At 35.2% G+C, this 14,967-nt stretch overlaps 1 protein-coding gene and 1 non-coding gene across 2 annotated transcripts; one reads left to right on the top strand and one right to left on the bottom strand.

Annotated features, from left to right (window-relative positions):
• Window positions 1-3,526: 3,526 nt before the first annotated feature.
• Window positions 3,527-9,476, bottom strand: LOC131183072 (uncharacterized; the record flags this gene model as incomplete). Its single annotated transcript, XM_058152937.1, has 3 exons — window positions 8,640-9,476; window positions 4,943-4,982; window positions 3,527-3,546 (listed from the first exon to the last, which is right to left on the bottom strand). Coding segments are annotated over exons 1-3 (897 nt in total), but the record flags the coding sequence as incomplete, so codon positions are not given.
• Window positions 9,477-10,341: 865 nt separating this feature from the next.
• On the top strand, window positions 10,342-10,448 carry LOC131169781 (small nucleolar RNA R71). Its single transcript, XR_009140689.1, has one exon. It is a non-coding gene; the product is annotated as a small nucleolar RNA R71 (small nucleolar RNA).
• The last annotated feature ends 4,519 nt before the right edge of the window (window positions 10,449-14,967 follow it).

Genomic DNA, 14,967 nt, shown 5'->3' with positions numbered 1-14,967 from the left:
AAAAATAATTAAATCATTTTCTTTACTTACAAAAAATTTTATAAGAAAAATAATAATTTCCTTTTTCATAAAAATTTTACTTTTCTTATAATTCCAACCACTTTATTTTCCTATAAAACAAATCCTTAATGTTTTTGGGATTTAAGGAGAAGTTTGATCTTCCGACTATTTTGCTAGAATTGGAATTTTACTTTTTTTTTCGATTGAATTGGAATAGAGCTCTTGGAAAGGATGGGTAGATGGAAGAATCTGGAGGGAGAGGTTGATCTAGGTTTACTTGTAACACCCCTATTTGCATAGCCTGGTATATTTCATTATTCCGGTTATCGATGTCGGTCTGGATAATTAAGAGGATTAGAATCACACTTAAGACAACTAGATAAGCCCTGAACACAAATAATTAGTAATTGTCAATTAGTTAAGTATAAATAAGAAAAATAGAACATAAGAAGTTAAATGAGCCGAGAGTCACAGCGATTGGTGACCTTCTCGGGAAGGACTGCGAGGTCGATTTAAACTCAAATTTTGAACTGTAAAATGTGACGTTACGGTCCTTAGGACTATTGCGAACACAGTGGAAAAGAGAAAATCACGAAAAAGAATTGTTAAGCTAGTCAAATAATTAGGTCAGGGAACCAGAAGAAATATTAAATTATTTGCAAACCGGGTCGAACCGGCGAGAGGCAATTTGGTCAATTGACCTCGAGAGTTGACTCCTGACCTAACTGTCAAATAAAATCGAAGAAAAGAAAATTTCAGAATCGGAAATTAAATTAAAGAACTAATTGAAAAATAAATAAAAAAAAAAGAAAGAAAAAGTGAAAAAGGTGATGACATCATGCATGATGCAATAAACATAATAATTAAAAATTAATTTTTGGATAAATTTTGTGGTCTTTCAAGAGGATAAATTTGATAAAAGAAAAGAAAAAGAAAAAAAACAAAACAAAAGTTGTCCTCCTAACCCAACTTGCCGCCCCTCACTCTCTCCCTCTCATCTCCATGTTTGTCCACCATTAAAGCTTACTTCAAGCTTTTGTTCCCTCATGATGTGACTTATCCGCAAGTATACGGGTCGTCTCAAGTAATAAAGTGATGAATCAAGTATCGTTCCCACGAGGATTTGCAGTTTGAGTACCAAACTATGAATGAAGCGATTATTTGGGCTAATGATTAATGAATAAATGGTAAATGTAAACGAGCAAGGTAAATTGATTAATCTAATTGAAATGGGTAAAGAGCAACAAATAAATTCTAAATCTAGTTTGCAATTAAACTAAATTAACAATGGGTAATTTAAATGAAAGTCTAATTATGTTAAAAAATGATTTCAGAGTTGGGGGTTTATGCATTAATTATTTGGGATTTGTCTTGGGCATTCCAATTTTTAGGGAAAAATAGAGTTTGAAGGTGATTAATTCTAAATTCCTTTGATTTCTTTTTCAAGCAAACCAAAGTGTGTTCTAAAATAATCAAACCTACTTTCGTACGAAATTTGATTAATTTAAAACCCATTAAGTTTTGTAACCAATCATTAATTCCTCTTAAAACCCAAGTTTATTTCTAAATCTAGGTGATTTTAAGTTCCAATCCTTGATTATCTATCAATGACTTTCACCTTTCGGTCTTTCAATCAAAGATTAATACAATACCCAATGGATATCAACATTAGGCAAGTAAATCAAGCACACAAGGAAGGAATCAAAACTCATATTTATGTAAAATAAGGAAATACCCAATCCAAATCCACAAATTAATCTAAAACATATTTTCCAACTCTGAAATCTAAAGAGTTTACTCACTCATGATGGCATTTATAAGAAAGATGGATGGAAAAGTAAAGAAAAACATGATAAGAGGACTAAAATAGAAAAACCCCAGGTAGAAGAACCAAAATCTCTGGTTTCTGGAGCTCCAGAACTGGTGCAGCAGCTCCTCCCCAAAAGAAATGGCGTCTCCTCCTCTTCCTCTATTAAATTTTCTTTCCTTTTTGTTTTCCCTTCCTTTTCTCCCTTTCCTCTTGTGGCAAAAACTAAGAAATGATGAATTTATATCGTCCCAAAAAGTTGCCCTAAAAGTAAATAAGGGCCAAGGAGTGGATAGAAAATGAGGTATAAAATTATCCAAGTCAGCAGCACTATTCACGTTCTGGGTAGCCTGCTTAGGGTTCGGCTTAACCCTAAGCAGCTTCTTAGGAAATTTCAGCTTCTGGTCGCACTGTCTGCTTAAGGTTAAGCAGACCTTCAGCAAATCTCGGCAAACTTAGAGTAAAATAGACTTTTCTGCTCATGCTTGACTTGTGCTGCACCTTAAGCACTGCCGCTTTACCCTAAGCAGGATCTTAAGCAAAGTGTCAAGCAAATTTCGGCTAACTTGCTCTTGCAAGGCTTGATTCTTCAACTTTCCTCCATGCTTAAAGGATTCCAAATTTCTTCAAATCACTTCCTAATGCACTCATTGATCCTTGATTTGCCACAAAAATCCTATCAAAAACAACAAAATTACAAAAATCAAATATAAAGTATCTAAAGTTAACAAATAAGCTAAAATAAAGCTAAAAACATAAAATATTCTAAAATATAAGGGCAAAATGGATGTAAAACTATCCTAAAATGCCTATATGAAATGAGTATAACAAGTTCCCCCAAACTCAAACCTTTGCTTGTCCTCAAGCAAATTAAAAACAATTAATGCAATTTGGGGTACCTTACCTTAAATTTATGAAAATTACTTATCCAAACTCTCAAACTTACTTTTAGCCACCAACACACTATATACCCACTTTCAAGATGCAAAGAATTCAATCCTTACCAAAGTTATCACCGCTTAGCCTTGGGTCAATTATCTATATCATCAAGCCCAAACCAATCAATCACAAAGAATAATCATGCCTAAATAGACTATAGGGTAATCTATAAACTAAAGTGTCTCAAATAATGATGGAAGTAAATAAATGGATTAATGATATCCCAATCCCATAGGCAATTCTCCTATTCCAATCTCCACTAATGTAGCAAAACACCATCAAAAGATCAAAAGGACTTTCAATGGTTGTAATGGGGCTAAGGGGGTGATAATGTGGCTAACAAGAAAAGGATAAAGGTAACAAAATATGAGAATAATCAAATTATTAAAAGATCAAGACACACAAAATTTTTTCTATCTCTTTTTTTTTTTTTTTTTCAAATGGGGGAAGGAACTTTACTACTATTCACCAATGCTAGCATATAATTTTGAAGCTTTTAAAAGGACTACATAAATAACATTGACTTTGAATTATAATTGTCCCTTTCAATTCACCCCCAAACTCATTTCTTTGTGTACTTGGGTGGTGAATTACTTTACATACCATAATTGAACTTGCTAGCTTTTTTTTTTTTTTAATCACTTCTCCCAACTAATTATTATTATTATTATTATTATTATTATTATTATTATTATTATTATTATTATTATTATTATTATTAGTGTATCTATCACTCAAAGAATTATTCTCATGGAGGGTAGGTAAGTGTTTGGGTTTATGGCTAGGCATTAATGTGGGTTCCAAAGGAATAAGAGGGATAAATGTAGGCTCAAATTGGTTCCAAAGGGAAATTTTTAAGTGAGGTTGGCTAAGGCTAAAATATGGGTTTAAAATTCAAAGAATGCCTAGATCATTTCTTTTTCAAGTGTATGCTATGATTTCGCCTTGAAAGGTTTAGAAAGATTGTTCTAGGATTGGTGAGATATCAATTAGCTACTTTTCACCCTAGAGTTTTCTCTAAGCACTCAAAGTCAATGCAATTGATTGGGTGGCCCTTTGCTAAGAAGATATAAACTAAAGCAAGAATTTAACAACTTTGCACCTATCTAGAACTTTCAATCCATCAAACCCTTCTAAAATTAAGCTTAATTGCTCTTCAAAGCAACTCTCAATCCTCTAAGGATAAGGTAAAAAATTATTTTTATGATATGCATGATCCTAAAATGAATGCATAAATCAAATTAAAACTAAGTGTAATCTATATGAAAACTATATGCAAATGTATATATATGAGTATAGACATGTGTGTGGTATATGTATAAGTGTATGGATTATCTATATATGGATGAATGAAATGCAATAAATGAATGAATGAAAATTTTAAAGAAAATTTTAAAAATTTTGCAAAATTTTTTTGCCCTCACCCCCAAACTCAAATGAAACATTGTCCTCAATGTCTAAAATGAACGCAAAGATGGGCAAAATTGTGTGAACTAATCAATGAATGGAATATATACAATTGGGGATTAAATCAATATAAGCTCAAGTATTTCAAAATTAGCTCAAAATGATATTAACAATGAAGCTTTAGAGAGAAAAATGTGAAAAGGTATCCCAAATGTATGAATTTACACTGCTTAAGATGTTGCTTAACCTGTTACGTAGGGTAAAGCAAAAGCATAAGCATTGGCATAACCACTGGCAACATACCATAGGCATAAATAGTAAAAGGGTAAACAGTTACCTCCAAATGATGTGAAACATATGCGGCTCAAAGAAAATTGTGCAGCTCATCAATGTCAGCAAAATTAGGATTGAAGAAAAGATAAAGTGCAAAAATAATGTGCAAGAAGATGAAAAAGTGTAAAGAAATAAGATCTAACAGCTAAATCAAGAATTAAACCAAAAAGCATTCATAGAATAACTATATCCATATCAGAAGATAAAATAAAATAAAGTAAACTAAAGGAAAGAAGTGCAAAGATAATCATAAAAACTAATTACCAAAGTATTACAACTATTACTAAGGTTTGAAGATTAAAATAAAAAAATTACAAAATGAACCTAAAACAGAAATTAAAACTGAATTGAAGAACTAAAACTAGTACTAAACTACTGCTACTGATCAAGCTCTGCTGTCAAGGCTTTGTTGCTGCATCAAGGTCTACTTCAGGTCCTGTAGTAGGTTCATTGTGATTTGAAGCTTCAGAAGCAGTTTCCAAATTTTCTGTGAGGTCTTTCATTTCTTGAAGCATGTCTTGGCCCCAATGATATAAATTTTTATAAGATTGGGCCAATTTGTTGTAGAGCTCCAACATTTGAAGTTGTTGTAGAGCTCCAACATTTGAAGTTGTTGCTGCTTCTGTTTCTTTTTAAGAGATGAAAATCTCTTTTTAAGTTTCTTTTCTAGCTTCTTCTTTTGGTTGACCTGCTGCTGACCCATGGTATCAATTTTGACTTCTAAGCTCTTCAAGGTAGCAAGGATATCTATGGTGTCAGGTGAGGGAACAGATGGTTGGATAGTGAAACTGGCTATTTTGGATTCCAAGGATTTTAAGAGGGACAAAATATCTGCTGAAAACTGCAGGGCAGTGGTTGTTTGGGGTTCTGTTGGAGCACAGGTAGTTGGGTCTGCAGTACCACTGGCCTCAGGATGCTGCTGTAACAAAGTATAGGTATGTCCTACTTTCTCACAAACATCCATGTGTAGCAACATTGTGCTGTCTATATATGATTCACCAGAAACTGGCAGCAGCTTATATAGACTAGCATCAAAGCTAAATGAGTTGGCTATGGCAGTGATATATCCTCCAAAAACTATACTACCTTTGGTATGCTTTGTGACAATTTGGTGCCAATGAGTAGCTAGGAAATGGGCTGTGCTCACTTGTTTTCTCTCCTTCATGCACCACAAGAAAAATAAATCTCCAGCACCCACAATGCTGTTACTGTGTCCCCTTCCTAAAACAGTGTAAGAGATGAATCTATGGAGGTATTTCAACACATGATCAACTATCCTAGAGGCTTTTGCAGTCCTCTGTCTATAATAACGCCCAAAAGGTGCAATCTCTTTCCAGAACTGAACAGGGTCATAGATAGTTTGTTGCCACTCAATATTTTTATAGCCCGAACCTTGAAAACCAAAAATTGCATTCATAGCATCCATGTCTAACTCCCTATCAATGCCAGCACATCGAAAATAGATCACATCCTTATGCTCAGGTACTGTTGGTTTGAAATTCAGCCTTAAGGAACTCAAAAATTCCAAGGTCAAATCCTTGTACACTGGTTCCCTAATCCTAGCAAATTTAGTCCAGTTGACAGCATCAAATAGGCAAATACAGAGTCATAAATGCCTAACTCTTTTAAAATCTGCTCATCCATATACTTATTTGCCAAAATAGGTTTAGAAGCTAAACTGTCATAAGCATTTTTCATATCCATGTCTTTAAAAGCCCAAGGTAATGGAGAAAGTACCTCCTCTATATCATTGGCAGAAGACACAGGTGCTGCTGGAGAGTTTAAGGGCGACTGAGATACAGGGGTTTGGACCGCTGGTGGTGGAATTTGCGAGGAGGACCTAGTTTTTTTGCTGACTGGTTCAGAGGAAGGTTGAGGTGGAGAATTTAAGTCGAAAGGAACAGAGGGCGCTCCTTTTCTTTTTCCGACAGTGCTTTTCTTGGGTCTACCTGCAGCCTTTTTAGTTTTACCTTTAGATTTCGTTTGAGTTGGCGCAGGTTCAGGCATTGGGTCTGGGGACTGAGTTTCGAAAATGGGTGTTTCATTTTGTGGCACAGTTTATGGCGAGAGGGGGGTTGGCGGAATGAGAGTTGGTGTTTGGCCTTGGGGTAGTGGTGGCGATTGAGGTAGCGGCGGCGTTTGCGGTGGTGGTGATTGAGGTAGCGGCGGACTGGGCCTAGGGTTAGGGTTTATGGGTAGAGAAGATGAAGTACCCATTTTCGATTTGACAGAGCGCTAAAATCTTCTGGGTTTGGGTTTGTGGGTGGACCACATCTTGGTTCTCACCATTTAATGAAGAGAAATGAACTCTTCAGCTTCCCTTAAAAATGCCGGAAAAAATGGTGCGGGAAGGGAGTCGGCAGAATGAAAGTTGTGGTTTATCGGGAGGGCTTCATAAAAGTGGCGGAAGTTTTGGGCTTTTTAAAATGTGGGGCAGACATCTGGTAATTTGGGCCATGCTTGGGGTTAAGCATAAGGTTCAGCAGAATTTGCATAGGACTCTGCTTAGTAAGCAACATCATCAGCAAGTTTCGGCAGGTTTTGGGAAAAATTGCGGTTTTACTTACCAAAAATAGTCCAAATGCTATGGAATGCTATCATGACCCTCAGCAATTACCAAATACACATTAATACCACCAAATTGAAAAATTTAAGCTCATCATCTCTCATAAACTTAGCAAGCGCTGTATATGTTCATTTAGCTTATGCAAGCATGGTTCAAATTAGGCACCAATTGTGATTACCTTTTTGCAAACTTAATGAAATGGTCTCCTTTCTAAACTTATACCAAAAGCACATTTTCAGCAGCATTTGAGACAAGTTTCAGACATTCAAGAATAGCAGAAAAGACATAGAAATTGACCTTTTAAGTAGCATGAATAAAGAATAAAATCATAGATCAGAAAAACTAGCGAGAATTCAAACAAAAACATGTAAATTTCTAACAGTTTACAAACTATATATACACTAAAAGGTAAAACTCACCAAACACTATTTTTTTGCACTTCAATAAAGCTCACATCAGTCCTAAATATCAAAATTGATCCTCATTTAAATTGCATTTTCACAGAATTTACACAAAACACAAAATTAAACATGTGCTATCAAGTAGATTGCAATATCAGCAATTTAGCACAAGTTTAAAGGTGTTACTGTTCATAGGCACTGGATAAGGTGCAGAATTTTGCTTATACTTGCTTCCTTTCAATTCTTTCTTTTTGCTACATATGTTAATTTGCCCAATCTTCATGAATGACCTACAAAAGATAAACAAATGTCACTTTTGAGTTTAATGAGGGTAAAAACTGAAAAATGAAAAGAAATAGAAAATTAATAAACTATAAAAGGATACGCTTGGGTTGCCTCCCAAGAAGTGCTTGTTTAAGGTATTAAGCTTGACCTTCTTTTCAAAGCTCATGGTGGTTGGAATTGGAAAATATTACCTCCCTTCACAACAGGTGCTGAAATGAATTTATACTTCAACTTTTTCCCATTATATGTGAAAATACCTGTTGCTTTGTTCAGAATCCCAACTATATCTTGAAGAATATTCTTACAAACTTTAGATGAATCTCCTCTTTTGAGTGATTTTGATGGAGGCTTGAGCTTAACTTTTGAAGCTTCATTGTTAATCAAATGAGATGGTGAAGCTGACTTTTTCTTTCGCACTTTATGCTGATTGCATTGCATTGGAATAGCTTGATTTTCCTCTAGTTTAGTAACTTCAGTTTCAGCATCATGCTCTGTAACACCCTAGGCAAATCCCACATCGACAAAACACGGGAGAGATGCTGGGTTTATAAGTTGGTGGTTCGTAACCCCTAGTGACGCGTTTTAAAACCGTGAGGGCTTCAGCCCAGAGCGGACAATATCACTAGTGGGCCGGGCCGTTACATTTGTGGTATCAGAGCCGCTCCGCATGCAACCTTGAACGATGGTGGGGCAAACCTCAGCGAGGACGCTGAGTCCCATAAGGGGGGTAGATTGTAACACCCTAGGCAAATCCCACATCGACAAAACACGGGAGAGATGCTGGGTTTATAAGTTGGTGGTTCGTAACCCCTAGTGACGCGTTTTAAAACCGTGAGGGCTTCAGCCCAGAGCGGACAATATCACTAGTGGGCCGGGCCATTACATGCTCTATAACATCTACCCTATAACAAGAATTCATCACAGCTGGTTTCTTGTAATGTTGGAATAAATTAAACTCTATTTCCTCCTCCCCCACTGTCAACTTCAATTTCCCATTCTTTACATCTATATTAGCTCTTGCAGTGGCTAAAAATGGCCTTCCAAGTATGATGGGCGTTCTTACATCCTCCTCCATCTCTAGTACAATAAAATCCACTGGAATGAAAAACTTCCCAACTTTTAATGGTACATTCTCTAAAATCCCAACTAGATACTTTATAGATCTGTCAGCTAACTGCAAAGAAATAGTTGTGGGCTTTAGATTTCCAACCTTTAACTTCTCACATATGGAAAGTGGCATCAAGCTAACACTAGCCCCCAAGTCACATAATGCTCTCTCAATACTTGTTTCTCCAATGTGACATGGTATGGAAAAACTTCCAGGATCTTTCAGCTTAGGTGGGAGCTTGTTCTGCAATAAAGCACTACACTCCTCAGTAAGTGCAACAGTTTCATAATCTTCCAACCTTCTTTTATTTGATAAAATCTCCCTCAAAAACTTAGTATAAGAAGGCATTTGAGAAATGACATCGGTGAATGGAATGTTGATATACAACTTCTTCAAAACTTCAAGGAATTTCCCAAACTGCTTATCTAATTGTGATTTATGAAACCTCTGAGGAAAGGGCAATGGTGGCTTGTATGGTGCAGGAGGCACATATTTCTCTTCTATTTTCTTTTTATCTTCTTTCTCTTCTTTTGCTTCCTTACTAGCTTTAGCTTTAGTTGAAGTGGATTCACTCTCACACTCATCTTTCTTTTCTTTCAACTTTACTTCAATTTCGTGTTCTTCCCCCATTACCTTTCCACTTCTTAAAGTAATAGCATTGCACTGCTCTCTTGGATTCTCAGGTTGGCTAGGAAGCTTCCCAAAAGCTTTACTATTTGAAGAGCTAGCCTGTTGAGCTATTTGATTCTCTAACATCTTATTGTGTGTTGCCATTTGATCCACTTTAAATGCTAATTGAGAAATCATTTCTTGTTGACTTTGATGGCTCACAAGTAGAGTCTCAATCATAGCTTCTAATCTAGCTGTCTTGTCTGGTTGTGCTTGTTGTGGTAGAGGTGGAGCAGGTGCATTTTGAGGTTTAGGAATTCCAGGAGGAGGACCTCTATTCTGCTGAAAATTCTGATGTTGTTGATACCCAGAAGGTTGCTGAAAATTCTGATGTTGTCCTTGTCTACCTCCCCAAGAGAAATTGGGGTGGTTTCTCCATGCTGGATCATAAGTTGCAGAAAATGGGTTACCACCTGGTCTTTGATTGTAGTTCCCCACATAATCCACTTGCTCACTTGAAAAATCTTAATTAAGTGCAGAAAAATCTGCTGCACAATTGACATTTGCAGCTCCAACTTCTACTGAATTATTAGAACCTCCAGCTGAAGAATCTACTTTCATGCTTAGCTTGTCCATCTTCCTTGTCAAAGCATCAAACTTAGCATTAATCATATTCATGGCATCAAGCTCAAACATACCAGCTGGTTTCTTGATCTCATTCCTCTCACAACTCCATTGGTAGTTGTTATAAGCAATTTTATCAAGAGCAGAAAAAGCTTCATCTTCATATTTCTCCATAAGATCACCTCCAGAAGATGCATCAATTGTACTTCTAATAGCTGGTGAAACTCTATTGTAAAAGTGTTGAACAAGCATCCACTTAGGAATCCCATGATGTGGACATCTCTTTTGCAAATCCTTGTACCTCTCCCATGCTTCATACAAGCTCTCATCATCTCTAGGTTTGAAAGAAGTCAGCTCATTTCTTAGCTTAGCTGTCTTGCTTGGTGGAAAATATTGAGCTAAAAATGCTTGAGAAAGTTCATCCCATGTTGTGATAGAACCCGGTGGCAATGAATGTAACCACTCTCTAGCTTGGTCCTTCAGGGAAAAAGGAAATAATCTGAGTCGAATTGCATCATCAGAAACTCCATTTATCTTCAACATATCACTGATCTCAAGAAAGTGTGCTAGATGCACATGTGGACTTTCACTTGGATTTCCTCCAAATTGTGATTGTTGAACCATCCGGAGTGTGCTTGATTCAAAATTATTAGCTTCTACTCTTGGTCTTGTGATACTTGGCATGAAATCTCCAATGTTAGGATAGGCATGATCCTTCACAGAGCGGTTGTTATTGTTGTTGGCCATTTCTTCTTGTAATTGCTCTTGCTCTTGTGCTCTTTCTTGTTATTGTTGAGCTTTAATTTCAGCTTTTCTCCTCTTAGATTCTGCTCTTAAAGCTTTTGCTGTCTTTTCTATTTCTGGATCAAAGAATAAATTGATTTCTTCACTTTTTGTCCTTCTCATAAAATAAAGCACCTGAAAAACAAAATAAACAAATTCTCAAAGTAAAATGGTAAAAAGAAAATAAAATAAAATGCCCAAATTAACTAAACAAACAATTGTTCAATATCAAACAAAAATCAAATCCCCGGCAACGGCGCCAAAAACTTGATGTGACTTATCCGCAAGTATACGGGTCGTCTCAAGTAATAAAGTGATGAATCAAGTATCGTTCCCACGAGGATTTGCAGTTTGAGTACCAAACTATGAATGAAGCGATTATTTGGGCTAATGATTAATGAATAAATGGCAAATGTAAATGAGCAAGGTAAATTGATTAATCTAATTGAAATGGGTAAAGAGCAATAAATAAATTCTAAATCTAGTTTGCAATTAAACTAAATTAACAATGGGTAATTTAAATGAAAGTCTAATTATATTAAAAATGATTCCAGAGTTGGGGGTTTATGCATAAATTATTTGGGATTTGTCTTGGGCATTCCAATTTTTAGGGAAAAATAGAGTTTGAAGGTGATTAATTCTAAATTCCTTTGATTTCTTTTTCAAGCAAACCAAAGTGTGTTCTAAAATAATCAAACCTACTTTCGTACGAAATTTGATTAATTTGAAACCATTAAGTTTTGTAACCAATCATTAATTCCTCTTAAAACCCAAGTTTATTTTTAAATCTAGGTGATTTTAAGTTCCAATCCTTGTTATCTATTAATGACTTTCATCTTTCGGTCCTTTAATCAAAGATTAATACAATACCCAATGGGTATCAACATTAGGCAAGTAAATCAAGCACACAAGGAAAGAATCAAAACTCATATTTATGTAAAATAAGGAAATACCCAATTCAAATCCATAAATTAATCTAAAACATATTTTTCAACTCTGAAATCTAAAGAGTTTACTCACTCATGATGGTATTTATAAGAAAGATGGATGGAAAAGTAAAGAAAAACATGATAAGAGGACTAAAATAGAAAAACCCCAGGTAGAAGAACCAAAATCTCTGGTTTCTGGAGCTCCAGAACTGATGCAGCAACTCCTCCCCAAAAGAAATGGCGTCTCCTCCTCTTCCTCTCTTAAATTTTCTTTCCTTTTTGTTTTCCCTTCCTTTTCTCCCTTTCCTCTTGTGGCAAAAACTAAGAAATGATGAATTTATATCGTCCCAAAAAGTTTCCCTAAAAGTAAATAAGGGCCAAGGAGTGGATAGAAAATGAGGTGTAAAATTATCCAAGTCAGCAGTACTATTCACGTTCTGGGCAGCCTGCTTAGGGTTCGGCTTAACCCTAAGCAGCTTCTTAGGAAATTTCACTGGTCGACCGTCTCGCTTAAGGTTAAGCGGACCTTCAAAGAAATCTCGATGCACTTAGAGTAAAATAGACTTTTGCTCATGCTTGACTTGTGCTGCACCTTAAGCACTGCCGCTTTACCCTAAGCAGGATCTTAAGCAAAGTGTCAAGCAAATTTCGGCTAACTTGCTCTTGCAAGGCTTGATTTCTTCAACTTTTCTCCATGCTTAAAGGATTCCAAATTTCTTCAAATTTCTTCAAATCACTTCCTAATGCACTCATTGATCCTTGATTTGCCACAAAAATCCTATTAAAAACAACAAAATTACAAAAATCAAATATAAAGTATCTAAAGTTAACAAATAAGCTAAAATAAAGCTAAAAACATAAAATATTCTAAAATATAAGGGCAAAATGGATGCAAAACTACCCTAAATGCCTATATGAAATGAGTATAACACCTCACTTAACCTTAATTTCTACCACAATTATTTCATAAAACCTTACTACCCTCACTTGAGAAGGAGATTTAGCAAAGAAAGAAGGAAGAAAAAAGAGGAAATTGAAGAAGGGAACATTAAAGTTGAGGTTAGTGTTTAAATTAAAAATTTTTGGTTTAATTTATGTGTTTGTGGTTACATACACTTAGCAATTAGAGAAAATATAAACAAAAACAATTGTTCAGGAATAAATGGAAAATCTGGCCAACAATAGGGGAGATTTAATTTGCATGAATTTAATGGACTTAAAAGTGTATGTGAGCTTGATTGAGTTGAAGAAGCATGTGTATATGTATTGAATTGGTTAAATACAACAAAATTAGTGAGTTAGGGTTTTGGGCACCTAGGGTTAGGGAGGCAAAAATGTAAGAATTGGTCAAATGGTGTGTTTGACCTTGTTTGAGATGAAAAATGGTCATTTGTGACCAATTGAGATGTGTTGGAAGTGTTAGAAGTGAGTTTAAATTCGGATTGGAAATGGTTATTCTACAGGCAGTAGGACCAAGGTCCCTTTCAAGGACCAAAACTAAAAATTTACAAGCCCAATTGGTGTGAGGCCAATTGAGAATGAAACTAGACACAAAATGACACATTTTTCATTTAGGAATTATGCCCAAAAAGTGACCAAAACCTAGTGAACAAATTGACCAAATCCAGATTAAGCAATCTGACCTGTACAAAAATGACCAAATAAACAGAGTTTATTCATTTGGCCATAACTTGGGTTAGGTAGGTCTAAATGACCTAAAATTTTACCAGTGTACAGTTGAGATATAGACCTAAAACTTTCATGAAGAACACAAACCCAAATTATGCCCTTAACCAAGTCATTTGGCCACCCAAATTTGATGACCTAAAACTGCCAGAACCAGTTTGGTGCCCAGAAATCTGGGTTAAGTCCAATCCGGCAGCCATGATTCAAATGGCTATAACTTGAGTTACAAAACTCCAAATGGAGTGATTCAAAAAGGAGAATAAAGTTAAGACAATAGGAAACATTTTCAATGAAGAAAGTTTTGCCAAATTCTAATAGAAAAATGACCAATGGAACAGTGCAACATAAGACACCAAAACTGAAAATTTGCAAATTTGCCTAAAAGACTTAGATTTTGAGTAAACAACAAAAACCAACAAATTTAGTAACCAAAATGTGGTATGTGGGTGAAGTTGAAATTCCCATACCTATTAAACCTTAGAAAGTCAACAAATTGACTTGAATAGTGTCATGAATAGTAACCCAAAATATAAATTTTAAAGAACGTCAATTTTAGCATATTAAAGCTAGGTATAAGTGAATTTAAATTTATTTTGGATTTCTGATAAGTTATGATACTGAAATACTGTGAAACTGTGTGTGTTCAGTGTAAAAGAACATCAGGAAAGAACCCGAGGAATCGAGTCAAGGCCAAGAGGCGACTCGCTTAAGGTTTGTGCACAACATCAACATGCTTTAAAATTCATTTACAAGTGCATGAAATGTGTATTTTACTTTTGCTTTGAATTGTTGAAAGTTTATTTGTGTATATTTGAATTGGCAATATTTAGTAAATTATTAAGATAAGTTTTGAAACCACAGTGTCATGATCATATATTTGAATACCTCATTAGCATGACTAGTGGGGGTAATCAATTTTGAATTTTGATTACTTCTCTAGCTGAAGTGTTGAGGTGTGTGCCAGTAGAAAAAGAAATTGAATGGATATCCATATATTTGAGGTAGCTAGCCTTGTGATGTGACTTCTCCTTAGCCTCTGGCTATTGAAATTATATTTGTTTCGAATGGCATGATATAACTGTGTGTTTTTATGAAATGTGTTTTGAGACGTTTGAAATAAAATTGTTTGAACTAAAATCTTGTAAATCATGTTTTGTATTTATATCTCATGTTCAATTTAAATCTTGAATAAATGTGATTTAAATTCCGCATAAAGTTTATTTTAGTATGTTGTGCACCACTGAGTCCTAGTACTCAGCGATGGCTATTATTGCTGTCGCAGATATAGAGACTAGAGGAGCAGCAGATTGAGCTGCTGAGGATTGAGAAACTACCTGCTTTGAAGTTATCGGGTATATTTTATACTCTGACTATAAAAATTTATTTTAATGTATGTAGTGTATGTAAAGGTATGGACATGTAAAACTGGTCTTGAGCTGTTTGTATAAAGTTTGTAATAAATTTTAGTTTGGATTTTTCCTAATTTAAAT

This window comes from Hevea brasiliensis, chromosome 1, assembly GCF_030052815.1.
Source record: "Hevea brasiliensis isolate MT/VB/25A 57/8 chromosome 1, ASM3005281v1, whole genome shotgun sequence".
Lineage (NCBI taxonomy): Eukaryota > Viridiplantae > Streptophyta > Magnoliopsida > Malpighiales > Euphorbiaceae > Hevea > Hevea brasiliensis.
Note: the sequence above shows the minus strand (reverse complement) of the source record. Positions and strands in the feature narration are given on the sequence as shown.